Source organism: Calonectris borealis, chromosome 1, assembly GCF_964195595.1.
Source record: "Calonectris borealis chromosome 1, bCalBor7.hap1.2, whole genome shotgun sequence".
NCBI classification, from domain to species: domain Eukaryota; kingdom Metazoa; phylum Chordata; class Aves; order Procellariiformes; family Procellariidae; genus Calonectris; species Calonectris borealis.
In genome coordinates, this window is record NC_134312.1 from 220,772,023 (window position 1) to 220,784,405 (window position 12,383).

Genomic DNA, 12,383 nt, shown 5'->3' on the forward strand with positions numbered 1-12,383 from the left:
AGGAGCCGATTGTGGCAGGTATGCTACAAACCCAAGGTCTTTGTAGTAAGTAATGTACTTCTCCTGAGAATTTCTCCGTCTGCTGTCCAGGTAAGGAACCAACACAGAGAAGACCTTGCCCCGACTCACGCGTGGGCTGTACAGAGCTCAGCACCTCGAGCTGCAGCCCAAGACGCCAGTCGGCGAGGAGGCAGTAACGAAGCTGTTCCGCGGGGTGCCTGAGCCAGTGCGGTACAACTGAGCCGTTGGGCTGCTGGTGGCCAGGCTGGGCCATGCAGTAACTGCTGCTCCACCCCGGGCTGCCCCACACCACTCTCAGAACACCCCCTTCTTCTGCCGACCTCGACCCACAGCTTCTCCTCTTAAACCTCAGCACCCGAGCCGGCCGCCACGCTGCTCCCCGGGCAGGAGTCCTCCCCCGGGCCCCGCACAGCTCTCCGTCCCCCGACCTCATCTACCGTGCTTGGGACGAGAACCCATGGGGCTTGGGATGATCTTCCCGCCTAGGCCTGCACAGGGGTGGGGGGGGACACAGGGACTGGGGCGAGCGGGCCGGGCCCGGCATCCCTGCGGGGCGGGCGGGCGCCGAGGGGCGCCGTGTCCCCGGGCCGGGCCGGGCCGGGCCGGGCCAGGCCGGGCCGGGCCGGGCCGGGCCGCACGGCGGGGACGGCGGGGACGGCGGGGACGGCGGGGACGGCGGGGACGGCGGGGACGGCGGGGACGGCGGGGACGGCGGGGACGGCGCGGAGGGCCGGCTGTGCGGGGCACTGCTCCCCGGGCCAGACCTTTCCCCCTCAGCACGGCGGAGGAAGTGACGTACATGAGCCACTTCCGGCGCCCTCGCCCCGCCCCTGGGATAAGCGGCGCCGCGCGCGGCTCGCGGCCTCTTTTCCGCCGCGCGGTCCAAGATGGCGGACACGCAGGTGGGCTCTGCGCGGGGGCAGGCCCGGCTGCCGGGACACCCCTGAGCCGCCCCCCCGAGCCGCCCCCCCGGTGCCGCCACCCGCCCCGGGGTGCTGGGGGATGGCGGGGCTGCGGCCCGGCCCGGCGAGGGCCGGCGGCGAGCGGCCTGGGGGCGGGAGGGATACCGTGCCCTGGGCGCGGGGAGGGGAGGCTCCCGGTGCCGGGGGGTACCGTGCCCCGGGGACTGGCTCGCTCCCGGTGCCGGGGGGTACCGTGCCCCGGGGGCTGGCTCGCTCCCGGTGCCGGGGGGTACCGTGCCCCCGAGCTGCCGGTGATGCTCCCCTCTTTCCCCCCCTCAGACCGAGCGGGCCTACCAGAAGCAGCCCACCATCTTCCAGAACAAGAAGAGGGTGCTGCTGGGCGAGGGTGGCAAGGAGAAGCTGCCCCGCTATTACAAAAACATTGGCCTGGGCTTCAAGACTCCCAAGGAGGTAAGGCACGGCCGTCTGTGGGGCCCGGGCGGGCAGGGCTGCCGCCCTCCCGGTCCTGCTTCCCGGGCCCAGCATCTGCTCCCGCTGCACCCCAAAGGCTGCGATAGTCCCGCCGAGCGTGTCCGCTCGTAGGCCGGGGTAGGTGTGGCTCCTCGGTCATCGAGCTTCCGTGCTGCCTGAGCTGTGTGTCCATCCAAGTGCTGACAATTGTTTCTCTTTGCAGGCGATTGAGGGCACCTACATCGACAAGAAGTGTCCCTTCACTGGTAATGTCTCCATCCGTGGCCGAATCCTGTCAGGTGAGTTGTGAAGGTTCCTTGGGGAGTAACAGTACAGGCGTAATCCCGTCACTGCCCTGAAGTGGGTAAGCAATCGAAGCTTACGAGCTGTGAGAGTCGATCGGGAGCTGCCTGGAAACTCCACTGTGGTCCTTGAGCTGCACATGATGCCATTCTCTCACGATGGTCTTCCAAGCCTCATGGTGAAGGGGCTTTGACGACAATGCCGCACGGCTTTGCTGATGCCCAGTGAAAGGACCAGTTGCTGGCAGTTACCCTTCCATATGTGCTATTCTGTGGTGCAGATCTTGATGTAATACAGTAGCAGATAACGCAGGGAGCATTGGTTCTTGGAAAAGTGTCACAGTGCGCTTGGAAGTCTTCAAACAGACAAGAGAAGTAATTCGTTTTATAATACAAATTTGAGTATTGTAGCCTGGCAGTAAGAAAGCCCATTCATCCTGGGGTCCCAGAGCACCCCTCAAGGGATGTGCTACAGTTTATTGCTAAGGTAAATAAGGAGAATTGCTGGAATTGAAGGGTACTGCCTTCAGGTGTGAAATACTACTTGTCACTGCTGATCCTCTTGGATAGCTCTTGTCAAAACCCCTCTTCTGTTAGTTACAACCCAAATCTGCAGCCCAGTTTAACACTGGTCAGCACGTGCTTGCTTATGCTTGTTGCTGTCGCGTCCCCCCCGCTTCTGTCGCCCAGGTGTGGTTACCAAGATGAAGATGCAGCGCACCATTGTCATCCGTCGAGACTACCTGCATTACATCCGCAAGTACAACCGCTTCGAAAAGCGCCACAAGAACATGTCTGTGCATCTCTCCCCCTGCTTCAGGTGCGTGCAAGTCCCTGCAGTCACGGGGGGGAGCGTTACCCTGTGGAGAGGAGGTGCACAGGAGTGCCAGACGTGCTCCGAAGGTCTTGCACACATGTTTGTAGACTCTGTTTATGGTGCTGAACTCAGCATTTGTGTAGGAGCTGCAGCGAGCATGCACATCAGTGTGACACGTGCAGTTTTATTGCTGCTCCTGACCTGGAACCTGCTTACTGGTGGTGATGTCTAAACTCACGATGGTCTTCAGAGCCTCTGCCGGTGAGGGGGCTGCTGACACTGCCGGAGGCAATTGCTGAACCGTAAGACGGGTTCTGGTCAGCCTGCCTGTTCTGAAACCGTACACCGTTACAGTTCTTGAGCAAGGAGAAAGACTTAGATGTCTCTGAAGCAAACGCTGAGGCCAGAGGGGACAGGGTTCAAAGGCTGGCGGGTTTTTTGTCTACCACATGTTTCCAAAGCCTGTCTTTGGAGCGCAGGTTTCCAGAAAAACTGGCACTAGCATTGCAGTCCAGCTGATCTGGCCTAAGAAGTGCTTTGAGCCTGTGGGTGCCTGGGAGGGAAGCTCCCCGTCTCCGAAGGGTTTCCTTTCAGTGCTCAGCACCCACCCCGCTCTTGAAAAGCATGCGTTCAGCCTTGAGTTTGAGCTTAGTGTGGAGTGATGGACCCCAAGGCCTTGTGGCAGCTGCGGGGGGGCAGCTGCTGCTTTTTAGGCACGCTTGTCTCTGCAGCACTGAAAATAAAACCTCCTTTACAACTTCAGGTACCCGAGGTCGCTCTCAGTGCTGTGTTACTTGGTAGCATCGCGCAAGGCAAATGTCTGCGCTACAGAGCAAACCAAGTGTAAATGCAGAAAACTCAGAATTGCTGAAATACCGCTAATATCTTTGCAGGGATGTCCAGATTGGGGACATTGTCACCGTGGGAGAGTGTCGTCCCCTCAGCAAGACTGTCCGGTTCAATGTCCTCAAAGTCACGAAGGCTGCTGGTACCAAGAAGCAATTCCAGAAGTTTTAAAAACAGCATAAGGAAGATATGCAGGACAAATAAAAGTTTTGTAAAAACATACCCTGTGTGTGTAATCTGAAATAAATAGCATGGGGACGCAACAGCAGGTGTGAATTCGTCACTGGGCAAGATGAGCGCACCTCCTGAGGAAAATGTGAGCGTGTTGCGCAGTTAGTTCGGACATTCCAGGTTTTCTCTTTCTAATGGTGAGAGTTTGGGTGAGGGACAAGGAGTGAATGTTGTGCTCCTGATAGAACAGTACCACGGTTTGTGGAGCTGGCACACGGCCTGACCGGTACTGCGAGCGGTCCGAGGTGCGGCGCAGCCAGCTCCCGCACAGCCTGTCCCAAGGAGACTGCCTTTGCATCTCTCTCCTCCCAGGCTTTGTATTCCAAGACAGGCTGAAGACAGATTTTTAATGTGTGGAGAACCTGGACGCAGTAAAAAAGCAAAAGGGGATGTGCTCTGATTGCTTTTAGCTACTCTGGAGAGTCCTTGGGGCTTTCCAGTCAGCTATGGATTTTTGGTATGCCATTTCACCCCTCCCCAGCAGAGCTGCAGCCGGTAACAGATGGAAGATTGCATAATAATTTGGTTTAGAATATTGTAAAGCCTCTTGGTGATAACAAAGGCAGTTGTGACTTTAAAGGTTGTTTCTCAGAAAGCTTAAATGTGTATTTGAAGACAAAGGTGGCATGCGGTGTTTTCACACACAAAGGTGTCCAAGCACATTTTTACGAGGCTGTGGTGTGTCAGCCGCTGAAGGGAGTGGGAATTAATGCTAAAGAAACTGCTTTTCCTGCAGATTTTTTTAGAGGTGACAGTTGCTTGTGGTTCCAACAGTCGTAGGAAATGTTATTCTGGGAACTGAGTAAGCCCTTCTGCAGGAAACTGATCCCACATTTGGGGGAAAAGCCAGGAGGGAGCGATGGCGTGACGCAGTATGGATGGCACTTGTGCTGTGGAGCAGCAGGAGAAGGTGTGTGGTGAGAACCAGAGGTGGAACAATCAAAACTCAGTGTTTTAAACCTGTGTGGTTCAGCTGGCAGCGTTACCTTAACCCGGGGCTGGCTCCTGCAGCGACGCCTGTTGAGTTAGAGATGGGAAGGGCTGCAAGTGCGATTCGGAGCCCCACAGCTCGCAGAAAATGCTGCGTCGTGGTGACTTCTGTATTAACGCACATCTGGCTTGCAAAAATTTAGTAGTGTTGGTGTGAGAGCTTCTGGTTCCTGCTGCCTTGTACCTTTGTGGCAGGGATGTCCCCTTGCATCTGGGAGGAATTCGGAAGGATTTGGGAGAAGTGCTCGCTCTGCGGCATGCTGGAGACATTACCAGTAAAGCCAGTCTCTTGTCAGTCCCATAGAGCGAAGATAGGACCCAGAATTGCGTAGGTCTTTAGAATCATAGAATCATTAAGGTTGGAAAAGACCATCGAGTCCAAAAGATCGAGTCCAACCGTCAACCCAACACTACCATACCCACTAAACCATCTCCCTAAGCGCCTCATCTACACGTCTTTTAAATACTTCCAGGGATGGTGACTCAACCACTTCCCTGGGCAGCCTGTTCCAAGGCCTGACCACTCTTTCAGTAAAGAAGTTTTTCCTAATGTCCAGTCTAAACCTCCCTTGGTGGAACTTGAGGCCATATCTTTGTACCTAGATATCTTTGTTAGTGCCCACTGATCAGGCACACGTGCTAGGGTACGAGTGAATGATTCCGACAGCAGCCGGGTCAAACGGCTTTTCCTTGTCTCTGTGCAGGAAGGGTCCTTCCTGACAGGCTTCCCAGTAGCCTTCCCCTCCTTCCACGGGGCTCTGCCTGAACTCTTTCTCTCTTATTTTGACGGGGATGTAGCAAACTGAACGAGCCTGGTCTGTCGGGGTGGCCATTTGAGATGTCTGCGTGCAGTCATGCCATGGCTGTTACCTGTGGGGACCCTCAGACGAGGCTGCTGGGGGGGTGTCCGCGTGGGGTTGTGGTGCCGGAGGTTCCTCTGCCTAAATCCGCAAGCCTGGTGGGAGGCTGGGATCAGGGCTGGGGGAAGAGGAGCAGCAGGGGCTCAGCTGGTAGTACGGGATCCCTGAAGCCGGTGGTACGGGCTCCCGGCAGAGCTCTGGAGTCGACGTTCCCACCCAAGCTGGGGGATGCTGCAGCCTCGCTGGTGCGTCGGTGCTGGAGCAGCACGTGCGTCAGCTCCTCTGTTCTGCCACCCGGAGCTCAGCCGTGCCGCCTGCCTGGAGCAGAGCAGGCAGGAGGCAGCAGGTCGTGCTGGACCGGTGAAAAGGAGGTGGCCGGTGCTTTCCAGAAGTCACCGAGGCAAGGGCTGAAACAGGTCAGCCGTGGAGCAAGCGGGGGAGCACCTCCAGAGGCACGTCCCTGGGTGCCGAGGAGTCAGGGAAGAGCCGCATACGGGAGGGCAGCATATGGGAGAGTAACAGGAAAGGTGGTGGTCCGGGGGGGTCTGGGGTGCAGGAGGGCTCGCAGTGCGGCTGCCTGGCAGAGCGTTGGCCTGGCTTTGCCCCCGGCAGCTCCTCGGGACAGCATCATCGCACCGCGGCTGTGCCGAGAAGGTGCTGGGCACATCGCAGCAGGAGCCTGCTGCCCTGCCGCAACCTCGGCTGAGGGATGCCTCGGTCACCACCTTCAGACCAAGCAGATCTAGGTAAAATGCTACATTATTCACCACCTCCACCTACAGCAGGACTGCCTCTGGAAGGTCTGTGTCCCGCTGGCATGCTGCAGCAGCTTCCCCAGCGCAAGGGCTCCCCGGGAATCCCGTGTTCAGCACGACTCTGCTCACCGGCTCTTGGCAAGAGCGTGTCAGCTTCTGCCGCTGCAGGAGTGTGTAATCTGCCCCTTAGAAGCTCTTGGAGGAGAGATATCAGGCTGCTTCCAGCTTGCTCAGGAGCTACTGAAGGGCCAGCAGGACTGAGCAGCGTCTGGGGGCAGTTGCACGACCCAGTGGAGCTGATCCGGTGGCTCGCCGCTGCTGAGCAGAGGGGGTCTCGCTGCTCTTCCTCCATCTCCCGCCCGGCAGGTTTCGCTCACTAGCCACGCAGAAAATAGCTGGCTTGTCTTCTCTCCGTGTCATTTTGTGCCGGTTCGGTGAGTTGAACCCTCTCGCAGAGCAGCGAGAGGCGAGGGAGGGGGCCTGGCCTGGAGCTGGGGGGAGGGGGAATAAATGGCCTCGCTGTTAAATCTGCTCCCCCCTTCATTAGTGTTGCTGTGTTCACGAGGAGGCAGCTCCCTGATCCAGAAACCTGCTCCTCCCTCCTTTCGTGCACCCGTCGGTGGCTGCGAGGAGCTCCACTTGCCGGGCTCGCCATGTCGGTCGTCACGCCAAAGGCATTTGACTCGAGAGCTGAGTGGGACCCGTGCACTTACCTTTGAAGAGATAAAGCTGTGTTAATATTCCCAAACCTCTTCTGGAAATCCTAATTGCATTCTAATCAGTGGCAAGTAGCCCTGCAGGGTCTCCAGTTTTGAGTGTTTTCACTGGGGCTGGTGTCTACCCTAAGGTATCTTCAAATCAGCAGAAAGGTTCAGGGGGAAAAAATTTCACCGCTTTCACTGTGATAGATTATGAGGCAAAATTTCACCAGAGTTATAGTGAACATGGTTAAACGTTTTAAATGAGAGCTTAACTTAGCTGCACTCTGCATGAGGAACCTTCTTGCCTTTGGTGGTTTAAAATAAATGGCTCCTTTTGCTTTCAGAAATTATAAACATTTGAAAATTGCACCAACGGTGTCTCCGATAAACGTTCTCGTGAGCTGGAGCGGAGGCACGCGGCGTTGGTCTGTTCTGAGGACGGAAACCCTCCATCGCCGCCGCTCATCCAGCCGGGCACAGTGAATGTCTATGGTGGTGTCTCGAAAGCAGCCGTGGGCCCTTCAGACCAGGGACCTTCTCGCCTGCGTCGGGGTGCGGGGACGGACCCCGGGGCAGCGTGGGGGGGCAGCGGGACGAGCAGCGACCAGCCACGGCCCCTGTCTAAGCCACCAAGAGATGACTGGGGTCGCTAGTGGTGAGCTGGTTTCACTTTGATCCCAGGTACAGACACAGAAAAATCTCATACACGGCTCAGTCAATGAAGCGCTAAAAGTTGGTAGCAGAAATTAATGCTTCAGCCTGGTTTTAATGGAAAATAGATCCTGGCCAATTAACTTCAGGAAGGAGTTTTATTTAGCAATTGCATAACGTTCTCATTAAAAATGTATCAGCAAATCACAGAGTAAGTAGGTTACAAAGTGAATAGTTTTCCAAATATATCTGTTAATTGATTTAAAATATTAAATAGTTTGGAACAAAGGGTCTGTCCGGATCCTAGCAGAAGCTGTCCTGCTGGGTGAATATTACCAGTTATCAGAAAAGGATTACGAAATCACCACTGACGAAAGCTGTGTATTTTCCCCAGGCAGACGACTGCTTGTCTGGCTGTTCCTGACACCCGCTGCCGGGTTGTGCCCGCGTTACGAGAGCCGTGCCGCCAGAAAAGTCGCAATCCTGCAGCTCTCGGTGTCCCCGGCTGCGCGAGCAGGGAAGGTCTGCCGGCAGCGGGGCGGCTCAACCGAGCGTGCATGGCACGGCAAGAGCATTGCTGCTGGAAACGCCTCACAAAACACTTTGAAAACCTGGTGCAGGTTCAGGGAAAACCTGCAGAAGTGGGTTGGAATGGAAATTGTCTTGGAGTTGGAGCTGAGAAGCCAAACTGCTGAGCTTAAACACAAGGCGGCTGAAAACGGCTTGATTCAGTCTTCGTGTTCGTACCCAGGAGAGTATATGCCGCTGCAGTCGTGTGCCTTCACCCGGAAAAGTAAGAAAAATGAGTTATGATTGTGAGAAACCAAAGACGGGGGGAAAAAAGACTGTTTGAACCGCTTCCTTCAGGGGCAGCCTCTTGTTGCACGAACTATTTTAGCTCGACTTCCAGTCTGCAAACCAAGGCTCAGCCTGGCTCAGCCCAGGCCCCCGGCTCTGGGCACAAGACCCACGAGCTGTGCCCAGGGGCTGCCCGGTGTCTGCCCCCCACCCCGGCCGCGGTGTGTGATGGGCACGACAAGTGCTGAAAATGGCCTCGGAGGGATCCTTCCCCAGCAGCTGGAGGATCACGACTTTTCCTTCACCCCAATATGATCACAGCAAACCTGCTCGTGGTTTTCAAACTCATGGGCATCAGCCTGCTGGCTCGCATCTTCAAGGCAGCATCCCTTAGGGAGACAGAACTGGTACTTAATAAAACCAAGCAGGTGTTACGACTGCAAATACAAAAGAGTGAGGTGTTGCACCCACGTGGAGTCAACCGGAGAGACGTCTTGGAGCCCGCTGCCAGACGTTCGGCCATCGCTCATCTCACTGCCAGGGCTTCCAGGTACACCTTCAAAACGATTGACCACGCACAAAGCAGGGCTCAGTTCCTGCAGCTGCCCAGACCTTGGAACTGGATCCGCATGGGACAAGGACGACTCGTGCTCTGCCCTCCTGCTTCTCCCCGGCACGACTCTCCTGCCTGGCATCGCAGAAGGAAGCGACGGACCGGCCGTCACCAGCCCGACCCCGTCCTCTCTGCAAAGTCAAGCAGCTGCGGTACAGGAGCATCCAACCAGCTCAGGCGGGGAGTAAACAGCACAAACACTGTCCCCAACACGCTCGTTCCCTCCCCGTCATGCACTCAGGGAACATTTTTCACCAGTGAGCCAGGGCTCTACACCGCTCTGCTTTGTTACCAAACATGTCCTTAAATCCTTTCCATCTTTTCAAAAACAGCTTTGAGATATTTGCAAATAATAAACTGTCTTCCTGCAGCCCGGAGGGACACCAGCGCTCAGTCTGACAGCTCGCGCACACGGCATGGAAAAAACACGCCTCCGTCTCGGACCGGGAGGGTATTTATAAAGCCTTTGTGGAAAATTTCTGCCGAGGTTCCCCGTTTGACGGAGGCACATCTGCTGCCTGCCGGCATGAGCCAAGGCGGGGGCTGTGAGAGTGCTTTGCCTTGGCATTTCAGAAAGGGGGAGAGAAGAACATTTTATATTTAGCAGTGGTTATTTATGAATTAGGAAAATGAATGCTTTCGGTGCCGGCTCCGCCGGCTGCGTGGCGAGCAGGTGTGGTTGGTAACGCATTTGCAAGCTCTGGAGGAGGAAGAGGCAAAGCCAGGAGACACTGCCAATGTAGACAAAGGGCTGAGTATTGCTCAGAAATAACCGAGTGATGGTGGAGACAGGATTAATTGAATTGAGATTAAATTTAACTGTTTGTGGAACAAGGCCAGGCTCTGCAGACTAACGAAAAATGCTTTTCTGTATACCAGTATCTTGCCTGCTGGAAACATGTAATACTGTTGCAAAAAAGAGGGGAAAAATTTCTCCGGGGTGCCTAATGCAAAAAATTTCATATTAGCTGAAGGCAAGTGTTGGAGCTGTTGCAGAGGGCAGTGGCAGGACTTCACCTGGAACAGCACCTGCACTTTCAGCATCCCAGGCACCAGCGAGGTGCCTCAAGCCCCAGTGGGGTCACAGAAAGTCAGCCGAAGTGGGTGAAGTCCACAGCCAACTCCAGGAGCAGCGACTTACTGTCCAGCCTGTTTTGCTGTCTATAACTACCGTGGAGGTATAACTACAGGAGGAGAAAACAGGGTGAATGGGGAAAACATAGTGCAGTTCAGCTAGATGATGATCTTGAAGCAAAAATGAATGAGTTTAAATTGGTCACAAATGGATCTGAGCTGGAAATCAGAAAAAGAAATTCTCAGCACCAGGGATGCGAGGTCTGGAACAGCTTCCTGGGAGTAACGGGGACAGAAACCCCGAGGATTTCAGCCTGGGTGGGCTGGAGGCGGCAAGGACCCCAGGACGATGGACGTGAGGCCACCAGGCTCCACCACGGTGACAGCATGGACAGTGAATCCCTGGGCCAGGCAGGTGGCATCTCCTTCAGCCGGAGCAGGAGGTGCGGGAGGGCATCCCAGAGGCGCTCCTGGCAGTGCCAGCCGGGCACGGCGTCCCAGGGAAGCGGCAACGTGCGGGCATGGGATGCCGTGGGTCTGGAGGAGGTGCGGGTGCAGCCGGTCCCTCCCACGGCACAAGGGCCTGGAGCAGAGGGAAGAGCCGCCCACGCTAAGCCGTTTCCATGCCGGGATCCCACCCGGGATGGAGAAGGTAAAGGCTTCCCAATGTGGCTGGACCTCGCCACGACTGCCCTCAGCGCACAGAGCCCATCACAGCAGCCCTGGCTTCCTGGGCAGGGGAGGAATAGGAAGCAAAGCGCTGGCAGCAGTTGTGGGTGTGCGTTAACATTACTTCCTGAGATGAAAACAGGACCCCCAAAACTTTCTGCAGCATTCCCATTTGGTCTCTCTCTGATCTCTGTTGCTTTGCTTCCTAGTGGAAAATCAAGAGAAAGCCCATCTGAATGTATCCCAGAGTGGAAATCCTCATCTGCCCACCGTGTTTCTTGAATAAAGACACAAGAGACAACTGAACCTTGAAATCTGGAAGCTGCTTTGCGAGGCCAGTAACGAGCGGTTTCATTGTGTCAGGCGTCTATGAAAGCCAAAAGCATAAGTAAGTCAGAAAGCGATTAGAGAGCCCAATCGATGGTTTGCAAACAGCGTGCTCCGTGTTCAGCCTCCAGCTCCGGCAGATGTGAATAATTGATGGGGAATAGCTGGGAGAACACTCTTTTTTATCTGACTTTCTTTTATAATCTTCACTAAATACCTGGCTACTGTTGGAGACCAGGCAGGTCGAGAGGGACCTTTGGCGTGACTCAGTTCAGCCGTATCTTACGTGTTTGGGTGCTGTGCTGCTCTGGCGCGGTGCAAGAAAGCAGAGAATAAATGCAGTGATCACTTGAAAACAGAGCACGGTCAGCCCTCGAACGGGCAACCCTGTCCCAACCCCGGGATGGCTGGCGGGGCAGTGGTCTCGGTCAGCAGAAGCTGTGGGTGAAGAAGCAGGAGCAGCTGCTAGAGATGCCCCGTCCCATGGTCTCGGACCATGCAGGACGAGCATCACCTCTGCCGCTGCTGGCTGGTGTGTGCCGAAGCACCGCTCCTCCCCGCGCCCCGGGGTCCCCCACCCGGGGCAGCACCCATGCACCATCTGTGCTTCCAGCCCAGGCACGTGCCAAACAAATTTGGCCCCTTTTCCACGGAAAGGGCTCTCTGAGCTGCTGTGGGGCTTCCCACCCGCCCTTGGTGGGTCCTCCTGCAGCGCATGCCCCCGGAACACGAGGACGGTGGATTGGGATCACTGTTCTCAGAGCTCAGCATCAGGATTGCCATCATGTTGTGAGAAAGGTGAGTGGAGCAGCCCTCATGCACGTCTAAAACACAGGAATCGCAGTGCTGGGCCAGACCAAAGTCCCACGCCACCTCTCCCCTGCTTCGGCAGTAGCCGATGTCTAGGGAAGAGGGTAAGGACGAGGCACCCTGTCATGGCACGTGCCCAGAATACTTTTCCAGATTCAAACTGTTCAGAGTCAACAGCTTCCCAAAGCAGTTTTTTTGGTTTTGCTTTTCATGGACCCCTTGTATATTTATTCCATAAATTTGTCCAATTCCTTTATGAATCCCTTTAAAAATTTTTATCACCCACAGTATCCTGGGACAAGAAGTTTCACAGCTTAATTGCATGTTTTACGCAGAAATATTTCTTGTATCAGCTCTGAATGTTCCTCTCACGAGCCTTCATCCCATGCCAACGAGTTACTGCACTGGCAGCAACGGGGAGCGGCAGCTCAACCCACTTGCTGCAGTGCCTCTCCTGGGATGCAGATCTCCATCACGCCGAACAATCCAGGTGACATCTCAGTAACTCTTCTCGCTGCTGAGATGCTCAGAAATACTCAGGAGGA

The 12,383-nt window shown here is 55.7% G+C and overlaps 1 protein-coding gene and 2 non-coding genes across 4 annotated transcripts; all 3 read left to right on the forward strand.

Moving 5' to 3' along the window:
* Nucleotides 1-817: 817 nt before the first annotated feature.
* On the forward strand, nt 818-3,622 carry RPS11 (ribosomal protein S11). 2 transcript variants are annotated; one of them, XM_075140541.1, is made up of 5 exons: nt 818-923; nt 1,263-1,394; nt 1,618-1,693; nt 2,387-2,516; nt 3,407-3,581. In XM_075140541.1, exons 1-5 carry the CDS (start codon nt 909-911, stop codon nt 3,528-3,530), a joined length of 477 nt encoding a protein of 158 aa, XP_074996642.1. In that variant the 5' UTR covers nt 818-908; the 3' UTR covers nt 3,531-3,581. The 2 variants fall into 2 exon arrangements, with proteins under 2 accessions (XP_074996642.1, XP_074996643.1); XM_075140542.1 differs by lacking the exon at nt 2,387-2,516 and having other exon boundaries at nt 3,407-3,622.
* Nucleotides 1,832-1,924, forward strand: LOC142078106 (small nucleolar RNA SNORD35). The gene has a single exon (XR_012672117.1). It is a non-coding gene; the product is annotated as a small nucleolar RNA SNORD35 (small nucleolar RNA).
* Nucleotides 2,730-2,821, forward strand: LOC142078107 (small nucleolar RNA SNORD35). Its single transcript, XR_012672118.1, has one exon. It is a non-coding gene; the product is annotated as a small nucleolar RNA SNORD35 (small nucleolar RNA).
* Nucleotides 3,623-12,383: the final 8,761 nt, after the last annotated feature.

Bases quoted from the DNA above. Each gene is read 5' to 3' on its own strand.
- RPS11 (XM_075140541.1), top strand. The intron at 1,395-1,617 runs GTAAGGCACGGC...TTCTCTTTGCAG, and splicing joins GCTTCAAGACTCCCAAGGAG to GCGATTGAGGGCACCTACAT. The intron at 1,694-2,386 runs GTGAGTTGTGAA...TCTGTCGCCCAG, and splicing joins CCGTGGCCGAATCCTGTCAG to GTGTGGTTACCAAGATGAAG.